Source organism: Pan troglodytes, chromosome 13 (assembly GCF_028858775.2).
Source record: "Pan troglodytes isolate AG18354 chromosome 13, NHGRI_mPanTro3-v2.0_pri, whole genome shotgun sequence".
NCBI lineage: Eukaryota > Metazoa > Chordata > Mammalia > Primates > Hominidae > Pan > Pan troglodytes.
In genome coordinates, this window is record NC_072411.2 from 98,975,605 (window position 1) to 98,991,977 (window position 16,373).

Sequence of the window (16,373 nt, forward strand, 5' to 3'; positions counted from 1 at the left end):
ACCATTTGACCCAGCCATCCCATTACTGGGTATATACCCAAAGGACTATAAATCTTGCTGCTATAAAGACACATGCACACGTATGTTTATTGCGGCATTATTCGCAATAGCAAAGACTTGGAACCAACCCAAATGTCCAACAATGATAGACTGGATTAAGAAAATGTGGCACATATACACCATGGAATACTATGCAGCCATAAAAAATGATGAGTTCATGTCCTTTGTAGGGACATGGATGAAATTGGAAATCATCATTCTCAGTAAACTATCGCAAGAACAAAAAGTCAAACACCGCATATTCTCACTCATAGGTGGGAATTGAACAATGAGATCACATGGACACAGGAAGGGGAATATCACACTCTGGGGACTGTGGTGTGGTGGGGGGAGGGGGGAGGGATAGCATTGGGAGATATACCTAATGCTAGATGACGAGTTAGTGGGTGCAGCGCACCAGCATGGCACATGTATACATATATAACTAACCTGCACAATGTGCTCATGTACCCTAAAACTTAAAGTATAATAAAAAAAAAAAAGTAAAGAAATTGAGTTAGCAATAAAAACAAACAAAAAAACCCACAAAGAAAATCCCAACACCAGATGACTTCACTGATAAATTCTATCAACTTTCAAACAGAATCAGAACGATAAAAATCTTTTTCAAAATAGAAGAGGAAGGAACATTTCTGAACTTATTCTTTGAGGCTAGCGTTACCATCACACCAAAACAAGAAAAATACGTCAAAAGGGGCTGGGTGTGGTGGCTCACGCCTGTGATCCCAGCACTTCGGGAGGCCGAGGTAGGCGGATCACGTGAGGCCAGGAGTTCAAAACCAGCCTAGCCAGCATGGTGTCACCCTGTTTTGTTTTTTTTTTTTTTAATACAAAAATTAGCTGGGTGTGGTGGCACACACCTGTAATCCCAGCTACTCAGGAGGCTGAGACATGATTGCTTGAACCTGGGAGCTGGAGGTTGCAGGGAGCCGAGATGGTGCAACTGCACTCCAGCCTGGGTGACAGAGCTAGTCTCTGTCTCAAAAAAAAAAAGAAAAAGAAAAAGAAAGAAAGAAAGAGAAAGAAAGAAAGACACATCAAGAAAAGAAATTGATATCCCTTATGAATATAGTTACAAAAGTCCTCAACAAAATATTAGCATATAGAATCCAACAACATATAAAAATTATTATACACCATGATCAAGTAGGATTTATCCTATGTATACCAGCTGATTGAACATATAATTCAACCCCCTTTCTTAATAAAAACACTCGAGAAACTAGAAATAGAAAAAATTTCTTCAAACTGATCAGGGACATTTGTGAAAAACCCATGGTAAACAAAATATATTATATATATATTGAGATGGAGTCTCGCTCTGTCGCCCAGGTTGGAGTGCAGTGCAGTGGTGCAATCTTGGCTTACTGCAACCTCTGCCTCCCAGGTTCAAGCAATTCTCCTGCCTCAGCCTCCCGAGTAGCTGGGACTACAGGCACCAGCCACCACGCCTGGCTAATTTTTTGTATTTTTAGTAGAGACTGGGTTTCGCCAAAATTATATTTAATAGTGGGAGACTGGATCCTTTCCCCCTAAGATCAGGAACAGGGTAAGAATGTCACTCACACCACATCTATTCAACATTATAGTGGAGGTTCTAGCCAGGGAAATAAGTCAAAAAAAGTAATAAAAGCTATAAAAGTAATCATCCTATCCAGATTGGAAAAGAAGTAAAACTATCCCTATTTGCAGATGACATGTAGAAAATTTTTCTTATATGTAGAAAATTTTAAGGAATCCAGCTGGGTGCAGTGGCTCATGCCTGTAATCCCAGCACTTTGGGAGGCCAAGACAGGTGGATTGCTTGAGCCCAGGAGTTAAGACCAGCCTGCACAACATGGCAAAACCCTATCGCCACAAAAAAATACAAAAATTAGCAGGGCGTGGTGGCGCACGCCTGTAGCCCCAGCTACTTGGGTGGCTGAAGCCAGAAGGATCACCTGAGACCAGGAGGTCGAGGCTAAAGTGAGCCATGATCATGCCACTGCACTCCAGCCTGGACAGCAGAGTGAGATCTTGCCTCAAAAGAAGGAAGGAAGGCAGGAAAGAAGAGAGGGAGGGAGGGAGGGCTCTAAGGAATAGTTTTTCTACTGAAAAACTATTAGCGTTCACAAGCTCAGCAAGGTTGCAGGATAAACGATCAATTTTTAAAAAACAATTGTACTTCTATATACTGGCAATGAACAATCTGAAAATGAAATTAAGAAAACAATTCCCTTAACAACAACATCAAACAGAATAAAATATTTAGGAATGAATTTAACAAAATAAGTGCAAAACTTGTATACTGAAAACTAGAAAGCACTGTTGAAAGAAAGACTTAAAATAAATGGAGAGACATCCCATGTTCATGGACCAGAAAACCTAATACTGTTAAAATGGCAATACTTCCCAAATTGATCTACAGATTCTAAGTATAAGAGCTAAATCTATAAAATTCTTAAAAGAAAACATAGGAGTAATTCTTCATGACTTTGAAGTAGACAGTGGTTTTCTAGATATGACACCAAAAATATGACTTCTGTGCCTCAAAGGATACTGTCGAGAAAAGGAAAAAACGACTCATGGAATGGGAGAAAATATTTGCAAATCCTGTATCTGATAAGGGACTTGTATTCAGAATATATAAATAATGCTTATAATTCACCAATAAAAACACAATGTGATTTAAAAATGGGCAAAGGATTTGAACATACATTTCTCCAAAGAAAATATACAAATGTCCAATAAGCACATAGAAAGGTGCTTGACATCATTAGTCAGCAGGAAAGTGCAAGTGAAAACCACAATGAGATATGACTTCACATCTACTAGGATGGCCATAATAAAAATAAATGAGGAATAAGAAGTACTGGCAAGGAGGTAGAGAAATTGGAACTCTTATACATTGCTGATGGGAATGTTTGGCAGCCTCTGTGGAACAGTTTGGCAGGTCCTCAAAATGATAAACATAGAGTTACCATTTCCACTCCTAGATATATACACAATTCCACTCCTAGGTATATACACAAGAAATCAAAACATATGTCCATAGAAAAGTCTGTACACAAATGTTTATAGCAGAGTTATTCATGATCGCTCAAAAGTAAAAAAACAAAAACAAAACCCAAATGTCCACCAACTGATGAATGAATAAACAAAATGTGGTATATCCATATAATTAAATATTATTTGACTATAAAAGGAAATGAAGCACCTCTATATGCTGATACAGTTTGGATGTTTGTTCCCTCCAAATCTCATGTTGCAATATTACTATAATCCCCAATGTTAGAGGGGGGCCTGGTGGGAGGTGTTTGGGTCATGGGGGCAGATCCCTCATAAATGGCTTGGTGCTGTCCTTACAATAATGAGTGTGTTCTTACTCTGAGTTCACAGGAGACCTGCTTGTTTAAAAGAGTGTGGCACCCCTCCCCTCTCTCTCCTGCTCCCCCTTCACCTTCCACCATGATTGGAAGCTTCCTGAGGCCCTCACCAGAAGCAGCTGCCAGCACCATGCTTCCTGTACAGCCTGCAGAATCATGAGCCAAAATAAACCACTTTTCTTTATAAATTACCCAATCTCAGGTATTCCTTTATAGCAATGCAAGAAGAGACTAACACATATATTAAGACATGTATGAACCCTGAAAACATTCTGCTTAGAAGCCAGTCACAAAGAGCCACATAGTGTATTATTTCATTTACATGAAATGTCTAGAATTGGCAAATTCATAGAAACAGAAAGTAATTATTGGTTGCCAGGGGATGGGGAGAGAGAGAGAATAGAGAATGACTGTTAATGGGGACAGTTTTTCTTTCTGGGGTGATGAATATATTCTGAAATTAGATAGTAGTGATGGTTACATAACTTTTTAAAATCACTAAAAACCATCAACTTGTATCCTTTAAAAGAGCGAATTTTATGTTATGTCAATTATATCTCAATGAAGCTTTTTTTTTTTCTTTTTTAATGGCTGCTGATTTTGAACCATGGGCCATAGTTTACCAACTCTCTGTTGTAACCAATATTTACAGACCCTGAAGAAAGGCCATCCGATATTGTTTAAAAAAAAAAAAGGCGACAAAAAAGAAAATAATAGTAACATCAAGCAGTTTGTTTTCTTTCCAAAATAGATATAGCATAGTCGTAAAGATTATTAATTCTGGAGCCACTTGACTAGATTTGAATCCTAGATCTGGCACTAATTAGCCATGAGTTCTTGAGATAATAATAATATCTACCTTCTAGAGTAGATGTAAGAATGAATAGCATCTGCAGGCGCCGGGCACGGTGGCTCACGCCTGTAATCTCAGCACTTTGGGAGGCCGAGGCGGGCGGATCACGAGGTCAGGAGATTGAGACCATCCTGGCTAACACGGTGAAACCCCGTCTCTACTAAAAATATTTTTAAAAGTTAGCCACCTGTAGTCCCAGCTACTCGGGAGGCTGAGGCAGGAGAATGGCGTGAACCCGGGAGGCGGAGCTTGCAGTGAGCCAAGATCGCGCCACTGCACTCCAGCCTAGGCGACAGAGCGAGACTCCGTCTCAAAAAAAAAAAAAAAAAAAGAATGAATAGCATCTACTTTCTAGGGTTGTTTTAAGGATGTAAAGCACTCAGAACAGTGCTTGGCACATCGTAAGCACTCAGTGAGCATCAGCTATTTTTACTATTCACCCCAATTAAAAAGCAGCCTGAGTAATTTAATAAGATGACTTTTTTTTTTTTTTTTTTTTTTTTTTGAGACGGAGTTTGGCTCTTGTTGCCCAGGCTGGAGTGCAATGATGCAATCTCGGCTCACCACAAACTCTGCCTCCCAATTCAAGTGATTCTCCTGCCTCAGCCTCCCGAGTAGCTGGGATTACAGGCATGTGCCACCACACCTGGCTAATTTTGTATTTTTAGTAGAGACAGGGTTTCTCCATGTTGGTCAGGCTGGTCTCGAACTCCCAACCTCAGGTGATCTGCCCACCTAGGCCTCCCAAAGTGCTGGGATTACAGGCATGAGCCACTGTGCCCGGCCAATAAGGTGATTTTTATTTGCAGTTTAAAGGTTTTTAAAGGTTTTTGTCACAACCAGCATCTTAGCAACACTGTCCCCTGCTCCACACCATCCAGGACACTCTCAGATCACCAGGCTGGCGGCAAGGAAAATGATCATTAATATACACTAGAAAATATGTTCTTATCTCTAGGAACTATTGTTAGCACTCTGAAAGGCTTTTCTTTTTCAATATCTGAATGACATTGCGGTAAATTAATTGGTTTTCTCAATCTAATTTCTAGTGTTAGCTGTAACATCACAATGCAAGCACCCAGATGGCACCAACCGAGCCCTTTATCATCATTTTTAGCACTGATGCCAAAAGGAAATGGGCTCAGCAGCCTAATCAAAATTTACATGCTAATGGGTAGACCCTTGTGAATGAAGTTAAGCAGAAAATCAATAAATTACCAGGTAACATTCTCCTAACAAAATTTTTTACAAGTTTTAAGTAATAATAAAACAGTAAGGAGTAAATTTCAGGCCTGAAGAAGAATGTGAAATAAAACATGGAATGGATAAATCATTTCTGAAAAAAAGAAATTCAAAAGGGAATTAGAAACCCGTTAGCTTTCTATTTATTTAGTTAAAAATTGAGATTTTTCAGGAAAAGTTAATGTTTTAAAGCAAATTTAATTTTCACCTAAACAGCAATATAGAATTCCAATAATTTCAGTCTTTTGTCCTCTGCAGAAGGCCCGCTGGGAAGGATTCAATTTTTCATTGTTATCACTAAGACGTTGTCTGAACCACACTCTCCTTTTGTTCATTCTGCAGCTCTTCGCCATCTGTCATGTTTTCTGGAGAGCCTCATAAACACATTTAGGTTAAACCATATGGTCATAAAACCTGTCATTCTGTCATAGCCAAGGTTTGGTTAGTTTTTTAATAGAAATGCACTTGACCATTTTTACTTTGTTAAAAGCTTCATCCTAATCCTGGAACCGAATTTCAGCCTGACAGTAAATCAGCTCTTAGTATCCATCTACTTAAAGTAAAATACCTGAATAATAGATGTTTTGAAGTAGTTAAATGTTCTCATTTATTTTGCTTCAATTCTATGATAAATAGCTTTTCCTATTTGTCATGTTGGCCTCTTCAGATTTTTACTTCTTCACATCCAATGCTTTTTTTTCTTCAGTCATTCTCAACCACCCACTCCCATGGTTATATCCTTTGCTTTGTCATCCTCAAAACTATACCACCTGTGAAATCTTTACTTTGGGCACTCCACATCAAGATCACCAACTCTGGGGCTACAATTCAATAATTCTGTCTTATCCTGACCCCCACTGACTACCACTTTTTCAGTATCCATCACCTCCCTCATGTTTTCACTTTCTTCCTTACCCAGTTTAGAATCCATGATCTACATAATCACATCCATTAAAAGCACCACAGTTCCATAACCCTCTCTCCCTTTGGACTTACCTAGCAAAGTTCTATACCAGGTTAAATTCCACTGTCTTCTTACTCTATGCCTACACCCAAACATCTGATGAAAAAATCCACCAGGATGACTGGTATCATTTTAGATTTATGATTATAAATCTCGAGTGTACTAAATCCTACTCAGTAACCCTCCTCTGTTACTCTAAAATGTTCTCTCCAGGCTGGGCGTGGTGGCCCACACCTATAATCCCAGCAGTGTGGGAGGCCGAGGCAGGTGGATCACCTGAGGTTGGGAGTTCGAGACCAGCCTGGCTAACATGGCAAAACCCCATCTCTACTAAAAATTTTTTTAAAAATCCACCAAGTGTGGTGGTGTGCGCCTGTAGTCCCAGCTACTTGAGAGGCTGAGGCAGGAGAATCGCTTGACCCTGGAGGTGGAGGTTGCAGTGAGCCGAGATCGCACCATTGTACTCCAGCCTGGGCAACAAGAGTGAAACTCCATCTCAAAATAATAATAATAATAAAATAAATACATAAATGAACTCTATCTTGCCAAATCCATTGGTCAACTTCTCTGCATTTGACTTCCCAGAAGCAATTGAGACAATAGAAATCACTGACACTCCTTCTTCTATGACCCTTTATTTCCCAGGTTTCAGGGACATCTTGGTCTCTTGGTTTTCCTCCTGCCTCTGACCATTATGTCTTGTCTTCTCTGCTAGATCCTCCTCCTCCCCTTCCTAACCTCTAAATGCTGGAGTGTGCACAGTTCAGGGCTCTTCTATCATTTATTCCTGAGGGAATCTCTTCTCATTTGTCAATACTAAAAAAAATTATATATATATATTACATATATATATATATTACATATATATATATTACATATATATATATATATATATGCAGAGACAAATCTCTAAGCAAGAGGATTTTATTTGAGAGTAATATACAGAAAGTAGGCTTGCAATAAGGACATGCACACAGAGACCAGGGCAGTTTCCAGTGTGTCCAAAGAACAAAGGAAAGGGCTGGAGTTTTATTGGGAAAGGAGAAAGAAGATGTAAGTTGTTTTCAAAGAAAGTTAATTGGCGATAGCAGAGTGGGCGCTGGTGAGCTCTGATTGGCAGGTGGCAGCAACTGCTAGGTAAAGTTCGCCTTGAAGTCATAGCAGGCTGTTTCCTTGGAGTAAACTTGCGAGACAGTTTTTGGAAGACGTTTGTGACCAGAGTGCTCTTTCCCAACAATGGCTCCTTGACTCCATTTTCATTGGGTAGGACAGGAATGACTCCAAATCAACTTTCACATGTCTACAATTTCATATGATCCCAGCCCTGGCTTCTTCCCCAAACTCTACTGTTTACTTGACTCAAGCCATCAGCAAATTCAGTCAACTCTACCTTCAAGACATATCCAAAATGTGTCACATTCTCTTCATTTCCCTTGTTGCCAGACAATCCAAGCCACTATATTTACTTGTCTAGGCTATTGCAGTGGCTACCTAATTGGTCACTAGGGTTTCTCTCTCTTGTCTCTCAACAGCAGCCAGAGTGATCTTTTAAAAATGAAATCACTGGATAAAGAAAATGTGGCACATATACACCATAGAATACTATGCAGCCATAAAAAAGAATGAGTTCATGTCATTTACAGGGACATGGATGAAGCTAGAAGCCATCATTCTCAGCAAACTAACACAGGAACAGAAAACCAAACACCACATGTTCTCACTCATAAGTGGGAGTTGAACAATGGGAACACATGGACACAGGGAGGGGTATATCACACACCGGGGCCTGTTGGTGGGTTGGGGTAAGGGGAGGGAGAGCATTAGGACAAATACCTAATGCATGCGGGGCCTAAAACCTAGATGACGGGTTGATAGGTGCAGCAAACCACCATGGCACATGTATACTATGTAACAAATCTGTATGTTCTGCACATGTACCCCAGAACTTAAAGTAAAATAAAAATAAAAAATAAAAAATAAAAATGACAGAAAAAAAAAATCAGACCACAGCCATTTTTCTGCTTACATTTCTCCAGTGGCTTTTGTCACATTCAGAAAAATATAGAAACGCCTCCCAGCTCACAAAATTTTATGTCTGGGCTGAGATCGCTGTTAATCTTCTGCCACCCTCCCTTTCCCTTGAGTCTCCAGCCACACTGGCCCCATTTCTGTTCCTAGAACATAACAAACTCATTCCTGCCTTTGGGTATTGGCACTAGCCGTTTCCTCTCCCTAGAATGTTCTCTCCTCTGATCTTTGCATAGCTGGTAATTTCTTGTGGTTAGGATCTGAGTTTAAATGTTAGTAATTCTTAGGAACCCCAACTATAAAAAATATAAATAAAGTTCACGAATTTGCTGGGTACTTTCAACTCAATGTAAACACAGGTAAGCTTTTTGTGCTCTAAAAGTTCTGCTTCAGTATTTTTACTTTTGAAAATTATAAAATTCTTCCAGAATGTAAATACACAGTACTTCATTAAATTGTCATTTAAAAGCAGAAAATAGTATCCTAGAAATTGTGTCCACCAGTGCCTAGAGAACCCTGTGAGGCTGAAGTACTGTGTTGCCAGAGCTTGCCATGTGACGGTGGGCCAAGTGCCCCACCTTTGTGAGCAGGAGTTCCCCCCACTGGGAAAGTAGATACAATCACCTCTTGCTTAAGACAAGAAATATACATGTGTATGGCCACATTTTGGTTTGATAACGAAGGAATTAAAGATGCCTTGATCTGTGCAAATCTTCTCCCCTGGAAAAATACATAACCAGGGCACATGTGCTCAGCATTGCCTTCCAAAGTTCTTTCTCAACCTTATTAAGTTCTCGTTCTGAGGGCATATAAAGTATGTTTATGCAATCCCTTGTGAAAATAGATGAGGCAATATGGCTAGTGTCATAAGCAATACATTGATGAAGAAATGATTCAGAAACAAGAGAAAGGCAAATAGGTGAGCAGTGGGGTAGAGGAGCATTGACATTCTAAGTGGTGCAGTTATTCCCTGGGTTGAGTGGCACATTTGGTCTCCCTGGCGCTTGAAACTATAAATACTCTAGTAGCAGCCCTGCCCACCCCCCAGCCATTGTGCCAACTACAAATGCCCACACATTTCCAATCACTCCCTAGAGTGCCTGAGAATTAATGAATGGCACAGCCATTATCTTGGTGCTTTATATTTTACAGCAAATGTACCTTCAGGATGAAATTTGCTAAAGAGACAATTCATATAGTACTTTTACCCACAATGTTTTTATGTTAATAGCCTTTTAGCTTAATGCTTTTGTGCTTTGCAAACTAATTCTGGAACACATTAAGTGTGTTAAGTGAGGGATACTTATACAGGGATCTAAACCTACCAAATGGAATTAGCGTGAAGGAACCTTTGACAAGCAGTTTGAAGACAAAGTGCCACATCAATGTTCAAAAATATAATTACCACAGTGGAGGCCATTATCACATTTCTCTGCTTATGAGAACACAATTAAAATTAGGGATCTCTACATTTTCCTTGAAAGGGTGAGTTCAGTCAGTCAAGCAAGCAATTTCCTTAGCAATGACTGGGAAGAAGGTGTATTAGTATGATGTTACAGCCTCAAAGGACACCGTGATAGACCAGGGTGGCGAGTAGCTTCCAAAAATGGCTCCTAGTAATTGCTGTTCCTGCTGTTCACACCCTTGGGGAATCCCTTGCCCTTGAGTATAGATTGGACTTAGTAACTTGCTTCTCATGAATAGAATATGAGAAAAATGATGAAATATCACTTCTGAAATTCAGTTGCAAAAATCTGTGACTCTGTCTTGCTCTTTGTCTCCCTGGCTTTTCTCAGCCTGCTCGCCCGCAAGGCAAGCTGCCATGTTGTGAGCTTCCCTATGGGAAGGCCCATCTGGCAAGGAACGGACGGCAGCCAACAGCCATCAAGGAACTGAGGCCCTCAGTGTAACAACCCATGAGAAGAATCCTGCCAACAACCATATGAGTGAACTTAGAAATGGATCGTTCCCAGGCCAACACCATGATTACAGGCTGTGAGAGACCCTGGAACAGAAGACCCAGCTAAACTAGGGCTGACTCATAGAAACTGTGGGTTAGGAAACATTTGTTGTTTTAAGCCACTAAGTTTTGGGGTAATTTGTTACACAGCAATAGATAACTAATATACCCAGTCTACTCTAAACAACAGGAAGCACTCACTTGTGGTGTGACTCCTGTTTTACATTCTTTAAGACTGAAAAGCACCCAGATTTGTATATTTGAATAAGAAGGGAGGCAGGGCTGAGTACAAAACCTCCCTTAACATTTCTGGCAGCAAAAAACAAAACATTATATGGCAAGATGGCATCGAAGAGAGAACATCTAGAGGCAGATGTGGTATCATCAGATCACTATCTTCAAAAATTCAAGTTGTATAACTTCTCTAGGATTCAGTTTCTTCCTGAAAGAGCTGGTGATGTGACTGGGCTGGACTGTAATAACTGCTAACATTCTATACTACTTGATTTGGGGAACTCAGGCAGGCACCACCCCCAAGTCTCTTCGTCAATAGCTGGAAACTCCATCATTAGGAATTTGTTCCTTAGTGCTTCCAGAGACTGTCCCTGAAGTTACTACTCAAGATGAAAAATTTTGGATGGTGAGATAGATGGGGAAGGAAATTCTATGGATACCTTTAAGGATAGTGCAGAGATGGAGGTTCTTGTGTTGCTGTAAAGTCCCTGAAGGGTAATGGTGACAATACCAAAGATAGGCATGGTTGATTTCACAATTTTGAGGACCTAATAAGCTTCCTCCTTTTTGATGTGGACTATATAACTGATCACATTTCTCCTCTTACCTTGGCTGCAAGGAAGCTGAGAGCAAACACAAGTTCAGTCACAGATACTGTTTTAAATTTTATGGTTCCTTTATCTGTTTGTATTCTTTTTCTCTGTTCTCATTTTTCTATTTCTAGTTTATCACGTGTTTTGTCATAACCCAGCTCAAATCCTTTATGGACCAGCCTGGGCAATATAGTGAGACCCCATCTCTACAAAAAAACAAAATTAGCTAGGCATAGTGGTGCACGTCTGTAGTCCCAGCTACTCGGGAGGCTGAGGTAGGAAGATTACTTCAGCCCAGGAGGTCGAGGCTGCAGTGAGCCGAGATCTCACAACTGCCCATCAGCCTGGACAACAGAGCAGAAAAAAACAAAACAAAACAAAACAAAACCCTTTATGGAAAAAAGTTGGAAGCATAAATACATATAATAAACACAAGCATACATGTTTGAATTTTTTCTCTAATTGTGATAACACAAACATAAATCGTGAATCTGGAGATACACTTTTATCTTGATTATTTTCTAAATTTAAAGTTAATTTGGCTTGAGGGGGTGCAAAGATTTAAATTAGCATAATTTAGAAAAAGCATAAATTGGAAAAATTAAAACACAAATTGCAACAACATTTGTACCGTTTTTATTTGTAAAAATAACCATCTGAATGCATTTCCATAGTATATTACAGTTAAGTACTTCATTACATTATTAGAGCATTCAGTAGTTGCAAAAGTATTAAACTGTGCTTGAGAAGATTCAGATTGTTTCAAAGTCATTCACTGAACTAAAAGTCATTTTCCCCATTTTTACAGTCATGACATTTACCAGAGTCATTCAACTCCAATTTACATAAGAAAACATTATAGACAAAATCCCACTGAAATCATCAAACAATATTTTATGCTGTTACAAATATGTTATGCAAAATATAACACTGGCACCAGATTTGTATCATCGTGCTTTACAAAGATATATTGCACATGCTAGAGCATAAAATATGTAGACAAAACTACCAAATAAAAGATATTTGCATTGAATTTTTAGATCACATAAGAAACGCATAGAATTACATTTTATACAAACACTCAGATTGTCACTATCTTAAAACGCTTTTCCCCTATAATACTGACCTATGGTTTATAGTTTCGTAAGACGAAAGCATTTTAGCACTGCAAAATCAAACAATTCCTATAGAAAACTTTAGCATTTTCATATTCATTTCAATGCAAGTACAAGGGGAAATAGGAAAAAAGACACTTTATACATTCAAAGAAAAGTTGAAATGAAAACTCACTGGTATCATATTGCTCTGATAACACTCAAATGAAAAAATACAAAACATTCCACAGAACATTTTCAGAATATACAAATATAAAAAGGCACTCTAACTTCATATTACAAGACAATAAAACGGATGAGTTCTTCAACCAACACAACATATAAGCACACCAAGTTGCTCAACAGTACAAAGAATAACTAGTGCAGCAAATCCATTTGATGTTCTTGTTCTAATTTAATAACAAAATGATAAACCAAGCAGTGTTTACTGCCTAAAGTACCAAAACATACTATGGTGCCCTTTTAGTAGTGATAAATAGAAATACCCTGAGCTATTTACTGTAGAATCATAGCAGATTTTAGGCAATTTGGAGATAGTAATGTATTTAGCAAAGACAGGCAGACACTGGCAAATAAGTAAGTGCAATGAAACATGATCCTTGTGGTTGTGGTTAAAATACAGTCTAAAAATAACACAAATAAAAGCACTAAGCAACTAAGACTCAGTTAAAAACACATTTTTTTTTTCTTAGAAAGCTATGGTGCAAACATAATTTTATTTCTAAGAGATGTAATTAAAATACAGAAATGATAGTTTTTAAAGTCATTTCTTTAAAAAAATTTAGCCTTGGGGTATGGGAGAAAGAGAAAGAGAGGAAGAGAGAGAGAGAGAGATCAGTTGATGTAATGAACAGTTCATTGTGAGCATGATTTCATTTCGTTCCTTTGTCCTCCTTCTATGAGTAAGAGAGTGGGGAAAAGTCAAAACGCAGCTCCATGGAGATAACGTCTCATGGTGAGTCACTGCTTTGCTGAAATGATTCTTGTACTCTCTGCTACACGACAGGAAAAATGTTAACGCTGCTTTGCCATTAAAGCAAGCATTTCATTTCCTGCTTGAAATGCCAACTGAGCAAGATTTCCATTCACTTCTAGAAAAAGACACCGCAGCATATTGTGCTTCTTCAACACTGAACCTCTCTTAATTTTCAGTGTTTTGGTAAAGATAAGGTCATTATTGCTCATTAGCAATTTATCTGCTTTTTAAAAATTCATCTTCTCTAAACAAACGAAAAGGACAGAAGGTGGGAAGCACAACATCAAGAATTCAAAAAACAATGGTGGTGGTGTGGAAAATTTTCAGTGAAATCAATACCAGTTCAATAAATCCTTTGAACAAGTTCTCATTTGTGAAGAACCCAACAGGAGTTTTAATTAAATCCAGGATATTAAGAGTAAGATTAAAGTTTTATAGCTAGATGAAAAATATAATACAGTTATCTGTCTTTGATCCAGATATGATAGAACATTATTTTTGAAATATCTCACATACACTATAAAATAGCAATTTCCAGGGTGGAAATGGAACTCATTATAAAATGTCAGACAGTACTGCTCTAATTCGACACATTTCTTTTCTGTCTCTTCCTCAAGTAGAAAATAGCACTTGAGCTGGTGATTTTTATTTCTCCTTTTGGCACATGTGCCCACACACTGCCATCATTTCTCATCAGGTTACTGAGACTATGTGAGCTTTTCAGTGTACTTAGGGTAATTTCTAGATATTTCTTTGTGCTGCCTTTGTGTATATGATCCACTACACATCTGAGTTTTCATCTCGCAGAAGAGCATCCAGACTGCAATGTCTTCTAAGCTCTAAGCTGGCTACAGACTGTGGCTGAGCAGTAGAAGATGCGTAGCCCTCTCTAACCAACGCGGAAGAACCTGAGGGTCATCTGGAAACCTTAGCAGTGGAAATGCTGGGTTTGGCCCTTGGGCTTTTGGCTAGCCCAGGGTCAAGTGTTTTTTTTTTTCACTTTTTTTTTTTGTTATTCTAAACAAGATACATAGCAATTAAAATAGAGAACAAATAATGGATGTTTCCTCACCATTTGTTTCATTTCAAATAAATATAAACACATTTACATCAAAAGTATATGGACATTTTCTCTAGTTTGGCAAAAAAAAAAAAAAAAAAAAGGTCAACACATCATCAGTTACAAATGTTAAGTGGTCAACTAGAAATCTGTGTCCTAAGAAATATAAAATACAACAAAGACTGGTACACAGAAAGATTACATTTAACTCCATAAAAAAGCTACTTCAGTTCTCACTTGCATTTTGAAGGAAAAAAATGTGTATCTTCCATTTTAGACTGAAGCATTTTGGTCCTCATGTGTAGCTGGCTGATGAACTACACACACACACATATATATATATATATACACGCACACATATATGTGTGCATGTGTATGTGCATAATTTTAAAAGAGTCTCATTCTTCTTTTTGTACAGCGGTTCCAGGTGTGGAACGGGGTCCATTTGACCTAGAAGCTTTGGCAGAGGGAGCAGACACAGTATTCACTATGTTGATTTCATCATCAAGCAACTGGCAATCGGTTTTACATGCTAAATCACCCATTTCTACTTTCTGCTTTCACTTTTTTTGTTCCTTTTTGCAGTCACACTTTTCACTGACTTGGTATGACCTTGACTGAGAAGCTCATTTTACTACTGATGAACAATGCTGATGATTCTGATGTTTTTTAAAAGTTAGTATTTTGATTTAAGAATAAATTAACAAAGGGTAGTTTCATACTATTTTTGCATATTGTGTCAAAGTTTTGGTGCAATATAATTTTCACCTGAAATGTTATTAGATAAATTTGGGTTCAATCACTTAAGTGAAAATTAGTCACAGGCTTGTTATAGGGAACACTGTGTTAAACAAAAAAAGCAAGTTCAATTTTTCAATTCATCTGGCAACTTTAACAGAGATCCTCAGAAAGAAGTTCTGGATATTCAAATGTTTACTATAGAGAGGATATAAATAGTTGGACTCTCTAAAAAGATTATTACAGGCATTATTTCTGAAGATGAACACCTTTACCTTTGGCTTCTAGTGAGGAAGTAAACATCAAAGTGAGAAGAAGTTTGAGGCATTTCCTATCTGCCTCTTCCCTTCCCTCCCAGGGGACATGAATGTCACACTGATATACTTCTGAGAACTCACTGCTAAATACATGAAAAGAAAAATTATTCATAGCGAACAGCTGCCTCTCTGCTGCATTATCCCCAAAGAACAGGAATTAAATACATCTTTTATTCTTTACTTAAAATGAGAGGTAGACTTTCACAGAAGTATCTTAGATTTAAAGAAAATGTGAAACAAAACAAAACTGGGGCCATCTGTGTGACTGTTCCACCCAACAGCCTCACTGCCCTCCCTCGATTAATTCCTTCTCTACTAGCTTCTGGAAGCCCAGGCCCCAAATAATACTTGAATACAACATAAACCTGGAATTCAGGCTTCTTTCCTTTCCTCCAACACAGGTGATCAAAGAAAAGCTTCTACAGTCCAAAGTCAAAACGTTTCCGAATCAGAATCATTTTCATTGTACCCATCCTCCGAGCCTACGTTGTTACTGCACAGGCTAACCATGCTACCCAGATTGGAGAGGGTCGTCCTGCTCAAATTGTCTTTTTTTAAACAAACGAAGTTGACAGCCATCATTGTACTGGAAGGAGAAAAAGGCATCATGGTAGCCAAAATGAGGGCCAGGCAGTCAGCCACGTCTTTGTTAGGAGCGCAAGCCAGGGCCGGGGTATGACCTGGGCGTAAATGCAGACAAGGCAGTGGTTAGTCCTGGGGAGCCTAGAGGAGGCACGAGCATTCCACAGTACATCTCGGATGATCTCACAGGCGGAGATGTATGTTGAGTTAGAAATCATGCCAGGTAAAACGAGGAGTTACTTCTCACAAGTCATGCTAGGGGTGAGGCTAGAGGGGGAGGGAGGGG

General features: G+C 38.7%; 1 protein-coding gene across 14 annotated transcripts in view; it reads right to left on the bottom strand.

The window, feature by feature from the left end:
• Positions 1–16,373, bottom strand: part of ANKRD44 (ankyrin repeat domain 44) — a 351,835-nt gene that overhangs the window by 16,011 nt on the left and 319,451 nt on the right. For 7 of the 14 annotated variants that reach the window (XM_009443918.5, XM_009443916.5, XM_063791433.1 and 4 more), the window contains one exon: positions 11,913–16,185. The exons of 3 other annotated variants lie outside the window; for them this stretch is intronic. In XM_009443918.5, coding sequence (XP_009442193.1) covers positions 15,938–16,185 — 248 coding nt within the window. In that variant the 3' untranslated portion in view covers positions 11,913–15,937. Of the gene's footprint in view, positions 1–11,912; positions 16,355–16,373 lie in introns of those variants that run through there. 4 more of the 14 variants (XM_516003.9, XM_009443920.5, XM_063791429.1 and 1 more) reach the window with 2 other exon arrangements.